The following is a 19,037-nucleotide window of genomic DNA, read 5'->3' as shown; positions in this document are numbered from 1 at the left end:
ACTTCTCTGAAATGGCTGACTCTATCCATTTTCTGTGATACCCTCTTTAGCATAGCGTTGTACAGTTAAACCCTCAGCTGGAGTCCTGTGGGGACTCACTTTCCAGGCACTCAGGAACGGTCCAGATAGAGCTGCTTCTGGGCCTATGGATAGGTTGAGAATTTTTCAAATCATCAGTTGCTAGTTTCTTTGTCTTTAGCAGCTCAATCCTCAGTTTAATTATTTCCTCTCTCCTTTCACTATAAGCAGGAGGAGAAACAAGTCTACAACTTCCACACTTAATTTGGAAAGCTTCTTAGCCAAATATGCAAGTTCATTGCTTACAAGTTCTGACTTCCATCGGACACCAGAACACAATTTTGTCAAGTTCTCTGCTACTTAATAACAAGGATTACCTTTCCTCCAGTTTCCAACAACATGTTCATCATTTCTTTATAAGACTTCACCAGAAGTATCTTTAATGTCCATATATCAACCAACAGTTTATTTGAAGTAATCCAGGCTTTTTCTATTAGGTACCTCAACATTCTTCCAGCCCTATCCACCACACAATTCCAAACCCACTTCCACATTTTTAGCTACTTATAATAGCAGAACCAACTTGCTGGTACCAGACACTATTCTAATTTGGCAGGCCAGTGTGTTAAGTACCAGACAACATCCTGGCTTAAAAAATGGAAATTTATTGGCTCACTGTTTTGAAACTAGGAGAAGTCTAATATCAAGAAAAGTATGCTGTCTCCAAAGTCTGTGGTATTCTCGTGCTGACTGCCAATGATCCTTGGGGCTTCTTGTCTTGTAACTCTGCCTTCCATAACAAGACAGTGTTCTCTCCTTTCTCTTCTGGTTCTATTATCTTCCAGCTTCAAGACCTATCCTGTGGCCTCTTCTGACCTGGCTTCCAGTTTCTTTATCTTTATTAGGCCTCTAATAACCCAGGTTGAGGCCCAGTCTCTCAGTTGGGCCACACTTTAATTTAAAAGAACATCTTCAAGAGATTCTATTTACAGTGGGTTCACAACCACAAGAATGTGATCAAAATTAAGAACGTACTTAAATTGGGGTATATAATTCAATCTATCACAAAATGTTTACATAAATCACCTATTTTACAAATGACTGTACTTTATTAAAAAAAGGAACAAGGATTATGGCATTGTTTTACATTTTTGCAAATCTGTTTGACATTGGGCTTAACAGAAGACAACTGAATTCTCATATTTGTTTTTTAATGTCATCTGTTGTGATGTCACACATCACGTCATCTCAGCAAAGCTCTACTATATATTCACAAAAGAATGGGAGTGAAAAAGGCAAATGCTCTCTTCACATTATTGTGAGAATAGATTTTACCTTGTTGGTTCTCTGAAAGAGTCTTAGGCACCATGAGGGTTTTCCTGGTCATACTATGAGAATCACATAGGGGAAAAAGATAAAATCATCACTTTCTATTCCTACCTCCTATATTGAAATAATTTTTGTTTCCAAAAAGTAAAAATAAATTTTCTTCTTTTGTTTTGTGAAGTGTGCTTGTTTTATATAATTTTTATAGAATCACTTTTAATGCTGTACCCAGAGAGCAGCGCCATGAATGTTTTATAAAAGATACACAGTATTTTTACTTTCAGTGAGTTCATATAAGCAAGATAAAAATTGTTTGATGTACATTTTCCACTCTATTTGAGAGAGAAGTTACACTATTTTATTCCTAACATTTTCCTTTCTTGCATCTCTATTTAGTTTCGCAAAAGCAGCAAAATTATTACTTAGATAACTTTTCCATTATTGATGAAGTTATGGAATGCTTCTTTTTTCTCTAAACACATGAAACATAGGAAATAAAAAGCAATATGGAAAAAATCATAAATATAAAAAAGTAATGACAAAATTATTATAAAACCCAATGTAGTTAGTCACCCAGCTACAACATTTATCAAACCATGGTACATTTTGTTTCATTTATACCTCTCCCATTGTAACTGCTTAGATAATTTTGAAGCAAATTCCAGATAAGATACTTCACCTATAAATATATCAGGATATATCTCTAACATTCTTAAACATGAAATCCTTAAAAAAAAACTTAATCATAGCTAAAAATAACAGTAAATCCTTAATATTACCAAATATTTATAAAGTCAACTAAACTAGGCTTTTGGTTGGTCAGTAAATGATACAGGGATTACTGTTTCCCAGAGATAGTCACTGCTGTCTTTAGAGTTGGATATATCTATATCTATCTATATCTATATCTATATCTATATCTATATCTATATCTATATCTATCTATCTATATCTATCTATCTATCTATCTATCTATCTATAAAACAATATGAAGTTATAAAGTTTGTTTCAAGAAGAAATTTAGTATGGGAATGTCTTTCTTAAGAAGAATGTTATTCAGTAGTAATCAATGCAGGGTAAATATTTTTCATTATTATTTTGTTTAGTTATCAAAAGAAAAATGAGCATATAGAGATTAATGCACTCTATTGCTACCAAATTTATTTTGTCCAAAACAGTAATTTTATTTTCTCATTTTTGCAAAATGTATGTTTAGAGAATGTTGAATCATTTTGAGACAAGAATATTTGGAAAAAGAAGTCATACATACTATTTCTGTTATGCTTACACCTTAAAATATTTTCTGATTGATCATATTTATTTGAAAGGACAAGGAGCTTCAAACACATCTGAAAAAGCAGAATGAAGTGGGAAAATTCATACTTCCTGACTTTAAATCTTATTATAAAGCCATAATGGTCAAAAGAACATGTTGCTGGCATAAAGATATACATATTGATCAATGGAATCAAACTGAGAGTTCAGAAATAGACTTTCAGATGTATGGTCAATTTATTTTTGAAAAGACTTACAAATCTACTGAATTGGGGCAGAATATTCTCTTAATAAATGGTGCTGGGAGAACTGGATATCCATATTCAAAGGAATGAAAGAGGACCCCTACCTCATACCCTAATCAAAAATTAACTCTGACATATTTAAAGTATGTAAAGAAAAAAAAATGCCAACCCAGAATTCTATGCCCATAAAAGCTGTCTTTCAAAAATGAAACTCCCAGAGGGAGTTTGTCACCTCTCAACCCAACCAGCCCTACAAAAGATGCTAATGAGAATTCTGCATGTTGAAAGGAAACAACAATAGACAATAGATACAAGTTCTATGAAGAAATAAAGAAATAAAGAGGGTAATGACATGGGTAAATATAAATGCTTTGGAGTGATTAAGATGAGAAAGTTTAGGTTGCATATTTATATTCCCTCAATAAAATAATAAAAGAAAGAGCAACTAAAGAGACAATAATAGTTAAATGCTATGTGATCCTGGATAGGATCTAACCAGGGAGGAGAAAAGGCTCGAAAGGACATTATTGGGACATATGAAAAAATTGGAATGTAGACTGCAAGCTTTGTATCAATCTTAAATTTCTTGATTTTAATAACCGCACTTAAAGTGGTTATATAAGTAAATATCCTTGATCTTAGGAAATTTACATGCAAGTATCAAGGGTTCAAAGGACATCATGTATATAACCTATTCTCATATGTTCAGATAATGTATAAAATGATCGATAAGAAGATTGATGAAAGAAAGAAAGAGAAGGAAGGAAGGAAGGAAAGAGGACAGAAGAAAGAAAGGGAGAAAGAACAAATTAATTTAAGGCAAATGTGGCAAAATATTAAAATTGGTAGACCTGGGTATCTGGGGTGGGGTATAGCAGTATGTTGGAGTTCTCTGTATGGGGTTTGTTTTATTTTTGCAACTGTTCTGTAAGTTTGAAATCATTTCAAAATATAAAGTTCAAATAAAAAATTACATTACCTCTCAAAACTATCAGTTTATTGCTTTTACATGTTTTCTGGGGGCCTAACATTATTTAAAAATAAAAAATGAAAAAATTCCATCATCAGGTTTGGTTTACAAAAGACACAAACAAGCAAGCAAACAAACATACACAGAAAAACTCAGCAAAATTGACAGTGATCAAATTGAGTAGGTACAGAGATATTTGTTGCTTCAAAGAATACAGGAGATAAGAACATTATGTATAGTACTAAAATCAGTGGCTATAAATCTTTCATACAGGAATGATTATGGAACAATGCATCGCATGCAATATTGCCTCTAATAAAATTTAACAAAGAATTTAATTAAAATTAAAATTAAACAAAAATCATCTAAATAAACATCGTTTACTAAATTTTCATAGTAATGATCACATCGTTAATGTCATTTATGTTCATTCTAATGTATAGCCTTCTTATTTTTGACATCTTCTAAAACACAACTTTTGGTATTAAAAATAATGTTCACTATAATTCCAAGAGTCTCCTAAACTGAAGTCCAAATATATACTTCACTTGACATTAAAAAAAAAGACTGGGTTTTAAAATTTGCTTTACCTGAAACTGTGTGATCCTTAGAGTCCCGTGTTATTTTTATCCTTGCATGAGGAAAGATGTAGTGCATAGTCTTCCCGTTCATCTGCAGAATCTAAGACATACATACGAGAAGATGAACACTCAATGTCAAAGTCTTACAAGGCAATAAATATAATTGACCAGCTTATTTAACTGCATTTTGAAAATCAACGAAAATATATTAGAGATTCTCAAATGATCACAATTTGAGCATCCTATACCATATAGAGATATTATTGGTTTCTGAGTTCATTATGGTCTTTGTACTTATAACGAATTGCTAGTGCAAACCAGTTTGTTATGTTTGGAAAGATAATGTAATAGTATGTAATAGATTCTGAACGATGTCTATTACTCCATTAGTTTGTAGACAGTACTGATAACGGTGGATAATGATTGTGGATGGAAAATTGTCAACTGCTGATTTTGCTCTGCTACAAGTGAAAAGCCATTTAAAATTTTTCAGCAATAGGTGATGCTATGGGAGGTAATCTAGCAAAGATCCTCATGCCCTGAATCTCTGTCAGTCATTGGATTGCTCTGTGGTTATATTGCTTTGATTTTATTTTGGAATTGTACTTTTGCTGAGTACTTTCAATAGGAGTTTCAATGTACACTGGATGCTGGGACTACATCTGAGTAAATAAAGTCTTTGTGGATTCTATTATTTTCCAAAGCCTTCTCTGTACTCAAATGTTGTGTTAGTGATAGGATTTTTTTCTCATTTGTTGTAGTAGACATTCCTTAGGGTAGAAGAAATGACCCTTGAAGCTATTGTTGCAACTCTGGTTTCAGTTCTCATCGAGACTGAATATAAGAATATTATAGACTGCATTATCTCTACTTTCACCTGGTAAAATGAGTTTTCTGAAACAAAAGCAAAAACAAAAGCTTGTGATTTATATTTAATGGAGTTTTGCTTTCAAAAGGGAGCTGTGAAATAATGAAAGTTAGAAACAGTACAATATTTTTCAGATTTATATTAGTAGGATTTTATTAATATGGTATCATGAATCTATTTACCTAAAGAGATTTTTTCCCACATAAATTACAAATTAAATAAAGTTTAGTAAAGACAGGTATTTCATACTATCTATTTTAGAATATGTTCAAGAAGTGTTTTAAGTAAAATATTAAACAGAATTTAGAATTAAAGAGATGCATATCTAAAAAAAGATGAAAGATATTTTCTAGGAAAACTGGTGTGGTCCTAAATGCCTTAGTAAATCCTGCTATAAAACTGTAGAACTTGGAATATTAAAAGCCAAATAGATTAAAAAAAAAAAGCTAAAATCATAGCCTTTTTTTTCTTTAGGAAAGAATAAATATAAGTGAGATTCTGATCAACATAAAACACTCTCCAAACAACCGCAGATACCTACTAGTGTCATGAATCCTTCATAGTAAAACAAAAATATTTTTTTCAGTATTATAATAACATTAAGGGCAGTATAATCAATGAATCTAGACAGTTCTTACTGATGTTAACTGCGTAATTCACTGAAAACGTTTATATTTATACCAAGAAGAGCTTATATTTTCATTTTCTCCTAATGTCTCTTGTCTGTGTTCTCTGTCTCTCTCCTCTCCTGCCTCTCTCCTTCTGCCCTCTTTCTTTCCCTCCCTCTATCTTTTCTCCTTCTACTTTCCTTTATTTTAGCTTCTTTTCCTCCTTCCCTCCCCTAATTTGCAATTAGAGATCTTTATGTAGGTTAAAAATCAGTCTGGATACATTGAGATCCAATAACTCTAGATAACTAAATTTTGCTTTGGCACTGTTTATAATTTATTACAATTGGTGAAAATTCTTTCATTTCATTTCAAATATCTTCTAATTTCATGTATTATTGAATAATGAGTTTAAAAGCAATTGTTCCATTTGATCAAAAATAAATTAATAAAACACAGTTTTGCCTTTTGGCCTTATTTCTTCCCATTCTCCCAAATGAGAAGTTGATTTAGTCTTATAGTTAATCTATAGCACAGTCTAGAAGAGTAGTCAGGTTTCCTAAATTTTTCATCAAAATTTTATCAGCTAGCCAGTATAGCATTTTAATTTATATTGCAGTGATGTCAGTGGGAGGGATGTTAAATTTCTTCATTTTCATGAATCCAGCTTGCAGAGGATCTAATAAAAATCTCCTATAGTTTCAGATACTGTGTACAACCAGCTTTGTGTGTCCATTTAAAAAAGTTTAAAGCATTAAAGTGCTAAATTTATGACTGATATGATCAAAAGTCTATAGAAAGCAGATGTATGTGTCTCCCATGTATGAACAAGATGGATCGTGACTTTTTTCTAACTTTGCAGGTTAAAGTTGTGAGTCCTCCATCTGATGGAGGTAGGTATAGGGTAGATGTTGCTTCTGCCGTATATGAATAGGGTAAGGCCAGAGGGCAAAGCTGATATCAAGCAGGGCCTCATATCTCTCACAGGGGGACTAGTCTCTGATATCATTGTCTTTTGGTGATTCTGCATCAACAGAAATATCATCTGTATGCCTTCCAAGAAGGATTGTTCTTTGCTGCCTATAAATTTCAATAAGGGATTAATATCACAAATTATGAAGTAATAACTCTTATGTTGACATACTGTTTATTTATACAGACATTTATCTATTCCCTCACTTAAATATCATGGGCCAGCTACCATGCTAGATGCAGGAGACAAAGAGCCCTACTGGGTTCTAAGCACTGTAGTAGACATATATATATATATATCCATGGTGAATGGAATAGAGACCCCGTGCTCTCTAAGAGCTCACAGCTCAAGACATCATTCAAGGGGTTCTATTAGAGCATAGAACACTTAACCTGGATGGGGGGAAGTGGTGAGTTGGTGTCAGGGAAGGCCGTTGTAGGATCGTACATGTATATGGAGACCTGTGTGATTAGTAGGGTTAGTTAAAAAAAAAGGAGGACAGTGTCCAAGGAGAGAAAATAGAGCATTCAAAATCCCAGAATAAACAGAGACATGGGTCTTTCATAGGAGCTAAATGTACCTCAATACAGCAGTTGCATGAAATTGCAGAGAGTGTGGGCTTTAGTATAGAGAGTGAAGACATGTTGTACTTGTCAAGTGTCAACCTTTACAATCACCTGTGGTCGTAATCTGTTTATAGATGAAGTGACTGAGAAAAAATAAAAACAAAGCTTATGTGATCTCAATTTACAAAGCGGACTGGAATTTTCAATGAATAGTGCAGTGGTTAAGCAAAATGTGTGCATTTGAAAAGAAACAAATATAAATTTGGAGATTGGTATATTTTTATAGTTAATATGATTTACAATCTAATAAAAATTTCAGAATATTCTTTTTTTCTCTTTTATGTGCTGTGTTTTTACATAAAATATTTTTGAAAGTAGGTAAATTAAGGTTTGCATTAATCAATTTGCATTTATTACTTTTGCCTCGAGAGCTTTTTATGAGCATAAATTCTGGTTATGCATAAGTGTTCAGATAAAGGCATCAGAGTTTATTTGCACCAAGAGCTCAATACTACTTTTTTTTATCATTAAAGATGCAAAGAAGTGAGAAAAAAACAAAGATGTTATTTTGCTATTTTTTCTAGACTAAGATCAGTTATGATGAGTTAACAAAGAAGAAAACATTTGAGGATAAATAATGCAAAAGGTATGAGTTTTGAACTTTATGTGAATGTAATCAAAGCATATACTATCTTTCATGTAGCATCTATGTAGAAAACTATAAGAAAACAAAGAAAATTAAGGTCAGCATACTTGTTACCTGTATGGTCTGGGAGGTGCTTGTTAGGGTTCCTGGTTGCAGGTATGGTCCCTTCTCAGGGCCTGTGTAGTGGCTATATGGCTGTTCACTCTAAAACTAATTGACAACTCTATGTATTTGCAGTTTTGATAACTATTTATGTGCAGTTTTTTGTTCATATGCTAATGCAAAAATGTATAAAAATGTAAATGTTATGTACGATTGTTCTGTTAGCCCACTTCTCTAATAAAATATTAAACTAAAATGTAAAAAACATTTCTAGCAAGAAACTACCTATTACTCTATGATGTTTACCTATGTATAATTTTAATAAGGTTTCTTACACTTTTTACTTTACCCCAAACAAGAAGGGGCTCATTAAATTATTATCAAGTATATCCTCTGCTTAGTTTTGCACAACATTGATCCGTAATTACATATTGTTTAAAACATGATGTACTACAGTCTCAATGGGCCAAAACAATAGCTCTGTAGATGTTAATAACAGAAAATTAGGAACAAAAAATGTAATTATAGACATCTATGTTTCATCTGCATATAACAGAACTTTAGACAATGTGTTTGGAGTTGAATACAGATTACTTTAAAATTTATCCTCAAAGAAAAGTTGGATAAATTTGTTGTAGAAGACTATTCTGAATATCTTTAGAAATAGTAGTGCTGGAAAAAAACTCTTTAGAAATTATTTTTAGCTTTTTATTTTATATATTTCATCTTATGATTTCCTTAAAGTATTTGCATTTTATTGACTAGATCCAGGTATGTGTGTAATAATAAAGTTCTGAGAAATAAATGAGAGAGGTAAGGTATAACAAGTCATTACAATAAAATAAAATTTTTATTTTTATTAATAAAATACATTCAAAATTGCTTTCAACTTATAAATTTATTGTTTTAGTAATTACAGAAAAAAGGAGGTAAATTTAAATTTTCTTTAACATGCTCAGAAGGATTTTAGTAATTACCTTATTTTCCAAATAGATCTACTAAATTAGATAGAAACATAATCATAAATACAATAGTAAGAATAGCAAGATATGCTAAAGAAAGTATAATTTCATAATCTGATACACTAAAATGAAGTACTAAGAGATGGAAGTGCTTTGACATTTTTATAGAGGTAAACACAATCATCAATCAAAAACTTATTAAAGATACCAAGAACTAGTAAAACAATATTTGCAATATATACAGAAGAATCCCAAGATTCTGAGAAAATAAGATAGCATAGTGAAAAATGAAGCAGAAAACAATTCTGAGAAAAGGAGATTTTATTTAACAGTGGGAAATTTGTCCATGAATACTGAAATTGCATAGGGAGAAATCAAATCTATCTGTATGGATTGTTTGTCTTTTAGACAGTATTTTTACATGCAATGGTTTGTTTTCTTTCTTTTATACCTCAATTTCACAAACACTTAATTAAACTATATGCTACAATGGCTCTAGTTAATTGTTCAAAATATAGTTGTTTTCCATATCAATAAATCACTATACAGACAGTTTGATGGAGGAGCTAATATAAGTGAAACAAGTCAACTATCACTTTTCTGAGTATTTTAATGGCCAAAGTGAGTACACTGTCTGTAAATATCTGATCTTCTAAGGCAATTGATTTAGTGCCATTTGACTTATCAGAGGCATCTCTCCCTCAATTTATTTAACTGTTAATTTCCTAGGTATTTTTCAAAACTTAGCTCTAACATCACCACATTTACTCTAAAGTGAATAAAATCATGAATTTTTCTATCATATATTGATTATGAAATTTATTTCTAGAGGTTTCAGTTCCTTCATTTATAAAATGATATTAATAACACATACTTTATGAATTGTCCTGAAGATAAAATCCAACAACGAATGTAAAACAATTAATATTTCCACATCATAGACTGTATAAAATATCAGTTCCCTTCTAATCCCCAAGTAATTTAGTCTTCCATTTCCCAGATGACTTGATTTGGTCATGTCCTGCTTTGTTATTCCTTAGTACCTGAAGATGCTATTTTTGGAAAACATTATAACCTTCCCAAAATACATCTTGCTTAATAGTCTGTAAGCTGTTTGGGAACACCATGCATTCTCCCTGCATAGCAGTGCTTGCTATGTTATATGAACTTAATTATCTTTTGGAGGAATGAATCACTTAAAATTGTCTGGTTCTTAAAAGCATTTCAGCTATACTTCAAAGTCTACCATTCATAGCTGATTTAATTATAGCAGAAGGAGGGTACTTAGCACTTCAAATTACTGTGAAAAAATAATAATTTGTCAACTTGATTGGCAAAAGTCCCTGCATTTTAGAATAATTGAGACCATTCTATGGAAAATTGAGTCCCCTCCCACCCATCCCTGTCCCTGCTTTTAGAAATCTAAGAGATTACCAAATATAGCACTTACTTGTTCTTGATGTTGACTAAGTGGTCTAGAATGGACCAATCTTTCCGGCAGTTTTCGGTCCAGACCATGTCCATTTTCCAGACGAGACTCCCGGGGTTTGTCAAACCAATCTGTCTCTTCACGGCGCAGGTGATAGGCTTTGGAGACCAATGAAACATCAGACATTGCAACCTCAACTAATACACGTGAGAGAGGGCAGCAGATGGTCTGCAGCACCAGCATGCACCAAGTTTGTTAACCACGCATCCATTTCAATCACAATTCTCACTGGGACCAGAAATTTGTGATATTACGTTGAAATACAATTATGTTAAAACGTTTACTATGGAATAACCTAGAGAAAATGATGCGCACACCTGTTCAACCATTATAGCAACACAAAACATAATTGAAGTTTTAAAAGGAGATAAAATAAATCCAGTCGGTCTTAAATATAGTAACGTTAATATATTATTAATAATAGACATTAATGTTCACTATGAAATACATTTAAATATTGCCCTTTTGATGAGAAATTCATGTTATGCTGATTTATTTCAAGTTTCTATTCAAAGCAAATTGTAAAGGTGTATAGAAAATGAAACAGTAGAAAGATTGGCTAATACAGCAAGAAATATAAGTAGTTGTGGAAAAATGAAATCAGTTTCTCTACTTTTAGAGCCTCTATTAGTTAATGATCACTTGATTAGACTTTTTTGAAAATTTTTATTGTTTAAAGAATTTTACATAATTAGGGGCTAAAATATTTAATTTTTTCAAAGCATAACATTTACCAAAATGAAATTTGCATATATGCTAATAATATTCTATTACAGCAAAAATAAAAGCCATTTTCAGAACAATTCATTTTTGTTACATTGTTTTGACTTGAATTGCTTACACAATCCATTAGAACCAGCTCAGAATTTTATTTGTATTCAGTACACATTTTTTCCTCAAGATATTCAGAGAGAAAGTATTTCCATTTAAAAGATGCAACATTTTCTTTTGAAGATGAAAAATGGATATTGCCATTATATTAAAATGTTGTTCCATCTTAAAGTTTAACTTTATTTAGCTCTATATTTCTCTAAATTTGTGTATGAAGAAGTCTTTTAGCCAATATTTTAAATTTTCTTGTTCAACGTTCTTTGGGACACATTTATCTGAAATAATTGCTGGTTAAACACTTTCACATCAAGTCTCATCTAAAATCTGATGAGTTGTTGAAAATTAATTTCAAGTTAGAAAAGAAATACTATTCTGACTTAGTCACCTACTCTCACATTTTAGTTTTGTTTCATTACCTGACCAATAATGACTCAAGATGCAAAATAAATTTGGTTGCTTTTACTATTAATTTTATGTATTATGGACATTATATTATAAATTTCTATGCTCCCAACCTAATCTAACTATTACATATTATCCCCTGGGAAGTATGTGCCAAACTGCACTAACACCAGAATTCTAAAAGAAATCTAAGACCAGCATTTCTATAAACCCTTCCAATTAGAACAATTTTCTGGAAAATTAATATGTTTTTCTAGTTTGCCAATAATCTTTCAACGTTTTAAAATTTATGCAAATAACTGTGCTAGGCCCAATTTTTCTCCCCCCTACTATTGACTGTCAGATTTTCATTCCTGGTTAGTGTAAACTTCTTGTTTTCCAAGGTCATTCTTTGTCGACTTTTCTCTGGATGTTCCCTGGAAGCCTTTTAGAATAGCTACTCTTCTATTCCTCTCCATCCTACCGCCATGTAAGCAGCTACTGATGCGTTCTTTACCTATGTATCATACTCTAGCTATGCCTTTCCTAGTTTATCCCAACGACATCTTAAAAGTTTCTTTTGGACAAAGCATACATTTAATACTTCTTTCATAGATGATTTATCTCCTGTTTAATACTTGAGAATATATCTCAATTCATTAGGCTCCTCTTACCTTTTCCAGGGTCTCTAAAAGTTCCTCTAGAACACAGTAGTTTAAGTTACTTAATTTGACAAATGTATAAGAAAAGAAAGTGCTTTGGTCAGTTACAAAACTTTTCTGATTTTTTCATATTTTGAAGTGCTTCACACCTTCAGGATTTAGTATGTTCTTTAGCACATAGGAGGTGCTCAGAAGTGTCTGACAAACGAAGATATCTCTTTATGATTGAATAAATAATTGAACAACTCATATTCCTCCTAAGAGTCATTCTATTCAATCTCAGCCTGTAAATTCCCACCCCACATACCTCTGAAACCCCACTACATGAAATCAAAGAAAAATATACTCCTAGATTATAGAAGCTTCTGTCCCTTTCCCACTAGCATATCAACCCAGTGCCAATATATAGCTGCTGGCTTTGAGCACTGAATTTTATTTTTTTAACATGAAGAAAAAGCATTTACTTCTAAGAGGCTCCCAGGTAATATCGTTAGGTACAAGCGTGCCATAAACACCTGTAGCCTAATATTTAAAAATGTATCTATTAGAATTTTTACATCAAAATAGAAAAACAAATTTCTGAAGAGCTCATTGAGTTAGGTATTAGCTTGAAGCATTGATTGTACTTATTTTTAAAATTATATGTCACAGGCAATTTGAACTTAAATTTTTTTTTTGAAAATGCAACCATATTTAAAGTAGAGAATTACTGTTTGAAATTATTCTTTCTATTGAGTTCCTAATTTCCTCCAAGGTCTTTTAATGCTATTAGTGATTAAAATTTTATTTGATCTAATGCATAGAATTTGGTATATCTTAAACTGTTTTATTCTTTATAAAAGGTCCCCTAATTAATTGTTGTTGGAAATACACTTTTGACCCAGGTCCACCGTCGTGCTGTCCTTAAAACATGCCATTTGTCTTTTTTTTTTTTGCATGGGCAGCACCAGGAATTGAACCCTGAGCCCATAGCCCCTGTCCCCCACCCCCTCCACCTCTGCCAGCAACGTGGAAGAGATTGCTGCACTTTCATTATATATTTATGATTGCAGTATTTTGATATGCCATGGCTGAATCTGAACATTAAAAATTAAATGAATAATATTTTCCAAATTAGTTTAAATAATTTGCCAGAAATTAACACTTCCTCCTTTTTTTAAGCTGATAATATTTTTTGAATTCTTAAATGCAAAATACAACTAAGCTGTTTTTGAGTCTATTACTCTTCACTGTCAACAGTGATATGAATAGTTTAATTCCCCTAATAGTTTTATTTAAGTAACAAATATTGGTCAAAATATTTTTTTAAAATTTTGTAGGTATTATGCTGCTTTTTTTGTCTGGCATACATTTTGAAAGAATGTTTGCAATGAAAGACTTGTGATTGTAGAAATAGTTTAAATATAACTTGACTGCTTCAGGCTTAACTTTTTCCAGTCTGCCCAGAAAAAAGGCCTGTTGCTCTACTTACCTCAAACAACCGTGTATGGATATCAAGTTGTGGAATTCAATCTGATGGCCATAACCATCAAGCAATGTAAACTGTTTACCTAGATTTATTTCAAGTGGATTTCAAATTTTACTTGAATCACTCATATAGAACATGTGAAAAACAATTTATAGTCTATAACTTTAGAGTTTAATTGAATTCAGAGAAAACACACAATTTGAAATCAGTAAAAATTGTTTGTCTACAGGATACTAAATAACCTGCTGAAATGCTATACTTTTTCTTTAATTACCTGAGGAATATAAGATTTCCAAAGAAAAGTAAGCCATTGCTGATGTTTATGTGATATAAAAGCAAAAAAATATATATAACATTTTGTGACAAACACCTTTTAAAGATAATCACTACAGTTTGCATACATAATGCATATATAATTCAATCTGTTATAGTTGTTCTTTGTTTTGTTCTCTATTAACATTATCTTTATGAACATTTTGTATGTGCTTAATATTAAATACATTTTATTTTTAAATTTCATTTTAGTTGTTTAGTTTTTCACCATCTTTATGTGATCATAATTTGTGCGCATGATATCTCATCTTCTTTATCAAAGCATTTTTTATTCTTAGTCTTTAATGACCATGAGTACATAACATCCAAACTTGTAAGTATTTTTTGGTGGTATAAAAATGCCACCTATTGGAATATCTAGAAACATCTGCATGTCTGCACCATGCTGATAAAAAATCTTTTATGAAAAACTGTGTTTGTCAAATTCCCTCCAAACATATACTTACCAAGCACACACAGCCTTTAGGTATTTGGTTTTACCATTTACCCTGTAGAGTTTTATTTTCTTATTTTACAGATATAACTATTGAAATAACTTTTTATTCTTCTGCAACTGTTATTTTATATGTATAAAATGTGTGTAAAATGTGTATTGCCAAAAAATAAATTAAAAAGTAAAGTTGTTTACACATAATATGAATCTTGTTTAACTATGTAGATTCATTAAAACAATTGGTTAAGTAAAAAAATAGACAACTTAGCTCTTTCATTTAATTGAGCTATTGTCAATAAAAATGGTCAGTCCAATACCCTGTTGAGAAAAGAAATCAGAAAGTAACTAGAATTTGGAATTTCAAAAGAAAAAGCAGTTAGTCCTTCTTCAAATCCAGTGATCACTTAAGTTCTGTTTAACTGTAGATTTGAATTTAAAATCATATCTGTGTCTAAATACAAATTAGAATGTCTAGATACAAATTAGAAAGAAAATCCTTTCATTAAAATGTATATTTTCCTGTGTGTCCTTAGGAGAGATGCCCGGTTTGAAAGGAGAGATGTTCGTGTTCTCTTAGTGCTTTGACGCCTCCTAAGGTATGAAGTAATTATGCTTTTATTTGATTGGAAATGTTTTATTTCTAGAACTCCAACTACACCTAAATTCAAAAGTAAACCACAGGTGGAAAAGATAAATACCAAGAACCAAGAGTTTAAATCCTCATGTGAACAAAGCTCTCACACTTCTCTACCCTCTTTCTCACCTTCAAAATTAGACTTGAACTAGATAATTTCCTAAAATCCTGTGGTTCTATAGGATAAAACTACTTGAAATCAGTTTTCAGTTAAGTCTGTACTTGCCTTAAAATATCTCTTCAATATGAAAAACTAGCAAAATATTTTAGGTAAAAAAATATGGGATGATGAAAAAATAAATAAAAACAAGAGAAAAGGTAAAACAGACATATCAGGAAAGTTGCAGCTCCACATAGCTAAACTCATGAAATTAACAAATTTTTAGTTTTAAAAGATAAAGAATGTTACATACATAATAATAAGATTATGTATTTCCAAATGATATTTAGTGTTAAGATTTTTAGCATGTAATGCACAATATGCAACCTTGTCAATTACAGTATTCATAATGAGAGGGAGATAAGCTAGAAATCATTTATTTAAGGAGAATTATAAAATTCTACATATACTAAAATCAAGGATTATCCAACAGTTCTCAAAAAGAGAACAATTTTTTGAATTGATGAACAATGATATCATAAAAATGATATAAAAAAAGAAATAACTTCCTAATAGAAAATCTAACAGAAAATACATAATGGCTCTAAACATTAATAATTTTACAAACTGAAAAAGCCAAACAATAGCTATTAAAATGCATTTAAAAATTAAAGAAACATACAATGAAAAATTTTCCAACTGAGGATTTAAAAGATGACCATATTTTATTGGCAGAATTATCTGGCAATGGTTTTAGAGAAGTGAACATCAAATAAACTAAGCAAACAATCAAGAAACAGAACAATAAAATAATAAACTTAAAAGGGAGAAAGAAAAGCATGCCACAACATCTATACACGAGATAAAATTTCCATTTACAAGAAATCAAATTGAAGTAAACATGCAAAAGACGCACCAAGAAAAGTAGAATACATCCTTGGAGAAGGAAAATCAAACATGCAGTAAAATAAGAGTTTGAGTTTTGAGAGTAACAAGGTAGTTTGAGGCCTGAATTACCTTCACTATCTGACATGGCATGCTGGAAGTCATCCATGATGAATGCTATGTCACGATCATAGCCTCGAGTCCGTGATTCTTCTCTCATGTGTTGCTGAACTTCAGGTAATGAGTGACTTGATCCAAACTGATCCCTGGTGTCTGCAGATATTGGTGGCAGGGGTCCAGCTGCAGCCCTGGCCATTCCCATTGGCTGACCAACAGGACTCAGTGGACTTTCTTCTTCAGAGTTCTGGGCCACAATTGGGATTCTTCCTCTACTCTGGCTAATTGGCAAACTGGTAGGCTTAGTTCTGCCAGATGATGAAGCATGACTAAAGGAAACGTCTAGAGCTTCAGCCTCTTGAGCCTTTAGTCTCAGAGAAGAGCTGGAAGAATCTCTTTTAATTGACAGATCAAGACCATAGACAGAGGAAGGTCTGGAGGAAGGTCTTGACCTGCTGCCACTACTGTATGGTTTATCTGCTTCATCCTGCAGAGCTGACCGTATGGTGTTTCCTAATGTGCCCAGTCCTGAGCCAAGGGATGAACCCATAAATTTTTGTTGGTCTGTAATATTTTTCCTAAGGCCAAAAGTGATGTCATCTTGAAGAAGCCTTGCTCTGGAAGAAATGCCACTGATAGATGAAGTACTAGAAGTCAAGTAACCTGAATAATCAGGTTCAAGATCTCTACTTTCTTGAATAGGTGAAAATTTTGACATTTTAGGGTCAATTAGTGATTTCTTATGCTTTGACTGCTTTTGATAAAGTATGGATGCTGGTAGCTGTTTTGCTGCTTGTTTTTCAAGTGTGAGTCTACTGATGCTATACTTTTCAGATTTTGGAAAATGTCTATAGCTGGTATCAGCATGGTAATAATGGGAAAGTCCAGCAAGGTGATCTAAACTCTCTGCTCCTCTACGGAATTCTTGTTTAATCTGATGTTTCAGAAGCTTTAACTCATAAGGATCTTCCATTGGGTCTTCCTCTGCTTTTACATAACTATGCAATCTGGAGGAAGTCTGTAAAGGGGCTAGGAAGTCTGTTACTTCTTGAGATCTACGAGTCTCAGTTGTTCTAAGAAGCCGGTCTGTTTTTGACAGATCCTTTTCATGAAGGCTAAATGCAGTGCTTAATGCTGCTGTCCCTTTGGTAATCTCTCCAATGTCATCAATTAGGACATAATTTCGTGGAGTGTGATGGTCAATATCTGCATAGAAAGAATCTGCAGATATGCTTGATATTGGACTACTTGCCATGCTGCTTCTTTCCTCCAGACCTATTCTTAAGTCCAGGCTATTGTACTTACTACCAAGGTGGGAAACAGCATATGTATTCTCAGTAGAAACAGGTGCTATCATCAGGGGTTGGTTACGAATCACCTCATAGTTTGAAGTTACCTTGGGCTCCAAATATACCGTGGTTTGTCGTGGCTTTTGTTGTATCACCATCATCTGTGATGGTAACTGATAAGACGGTTGTGGGGTTGGTGTAGGTTGAGCTTGAGGCGTGAAGGACATAGTTGCCACAGCTTGGAAGGTAGGCTGAGTTTGATAAGGTGAAACTGGATGGTACAAAGTTTGTTGCTGAAAATGGGACTGTTGTGTGTACGGGGTTGGCGCCTGGGTGGGAAGAGCAGGGGAAGAATACTGGTATTGGGTATAAGGACTCGTAGGAGGAACCAGCTGAGATTCTGGTTGGGTTTGTGGTGGGATAAATGGACTGAATTCAGTTTGGGGAGCAGTTCTTGGTCGCTCAATGCCATGCTGACTTTCTATTCGGCTTGGTCTGGTGCTGCTCACTTCACTGTCTGACATGTAATCACGATCCTCAGCAACTCCTTGGAGGTAGGCTCGCTCTCTCTTTTCTCTCTCCTTTAATAATGCCTCTTTCCTCCGGTTAATACCCATTTCCAGGTACCGTAGCTTGGCATCAATTTCCTTTTCTTCCTCATCGAGTTCTGCTTGTTTTTTCCTAAGCTTTGCTGATTCCCTCTCCACAAGATCAAGCTCTCTGTCAATGTCTTGGAGAATCTTGGCTCGTGCCATTGTGTTGGTTCTGCAAATTCTTCTTCTGGAAACTGTGCCCATCGTGCTATACGTCGACTGAGTTCCTGTGGAAGTCTCCTCGGGAGGCGGATTTGGCAGAGTTCTCTTAACTTTTTTCTGGGTGCCTGAAGATGTCATGGTTTGAGACCCTTTAGTCTATAATTAAGAAAACAAAACAGTACTTTATTATCAAGGAAAAAAAATAAAAGGCTCAACAAAACTTCATAATTTATATTTAAATAAAAATGCTGTTACATTTTATAGTTGTCACAACATCCTAAAAATTAAAGTATTGGCCACAAATGCAATTAATTAAAAATACTCTTTCTTTCCTTGGAAAATTGTTTATTCTTGTAACTCGTGGAACATTAGAAGTGAGAGTTTTGAAATCAAGCACATAACTCATTGCTCATGCAGGCTTATAGTTTAGTTTGATTCATAGGAGAACTCTAAAATATCAATTTCCATATAAATTAATATAGTTATGATTTTAAAACCAAATCTATTTCTTGACTATTTG

The 19,037-nt window shown here is 32.7% G+C and overlaps 1 protein-coding gene across 1 annotated transcript in view; it reads right to left on the bottom strand.

The window, feature by feature from the left end:
• Positions 1-19,037, bottom strand: part of PCLO (piccolo presynaptic cytomatrix protein) — a 440,945-nt gene that overhangs the window by 136,172 nt on the left and 285,736 nt on the right. Inside the window, exons 7-9 of the mRNA XM_077151839.1 lie at positions 16,489-18,673; positions 10,591-10,727; positions 4,425-4,515 (exon numbers count right to left, since the gene is read on the bottom strand). Of these exons, the coding sequence (XP_077007954.1) occupies positions 4,425-4,515; positions 10,591-10,727; positions 16,489-18,673 (2,413 nt within the window). The remainder of the gene's footprint in view (positions 1-4,424; positions 4,516-10,590; positions 10,728-16,488; positions 18,674-19,037) is intronic.

The sequence above is a fragment of the Tamandua tetradactyla genome, chromosome 1 (assembly GCF_023851605.1).
Source record: "Tamandua tetradactyla isolate mTamTet1 chromosome 1, mTamTet1.pri, whole genome shotgun sequence".
NCBI classification, from domain to species: Eukaryota; Metazoa; Chordata; class Mammalia; order Pilosa; family Myrmecophagidae; genus Tamandua; species Tamandua tetradactyla.
This window is presented reverse-complemented; position numbering and strand designations above follow the sequence as displayed.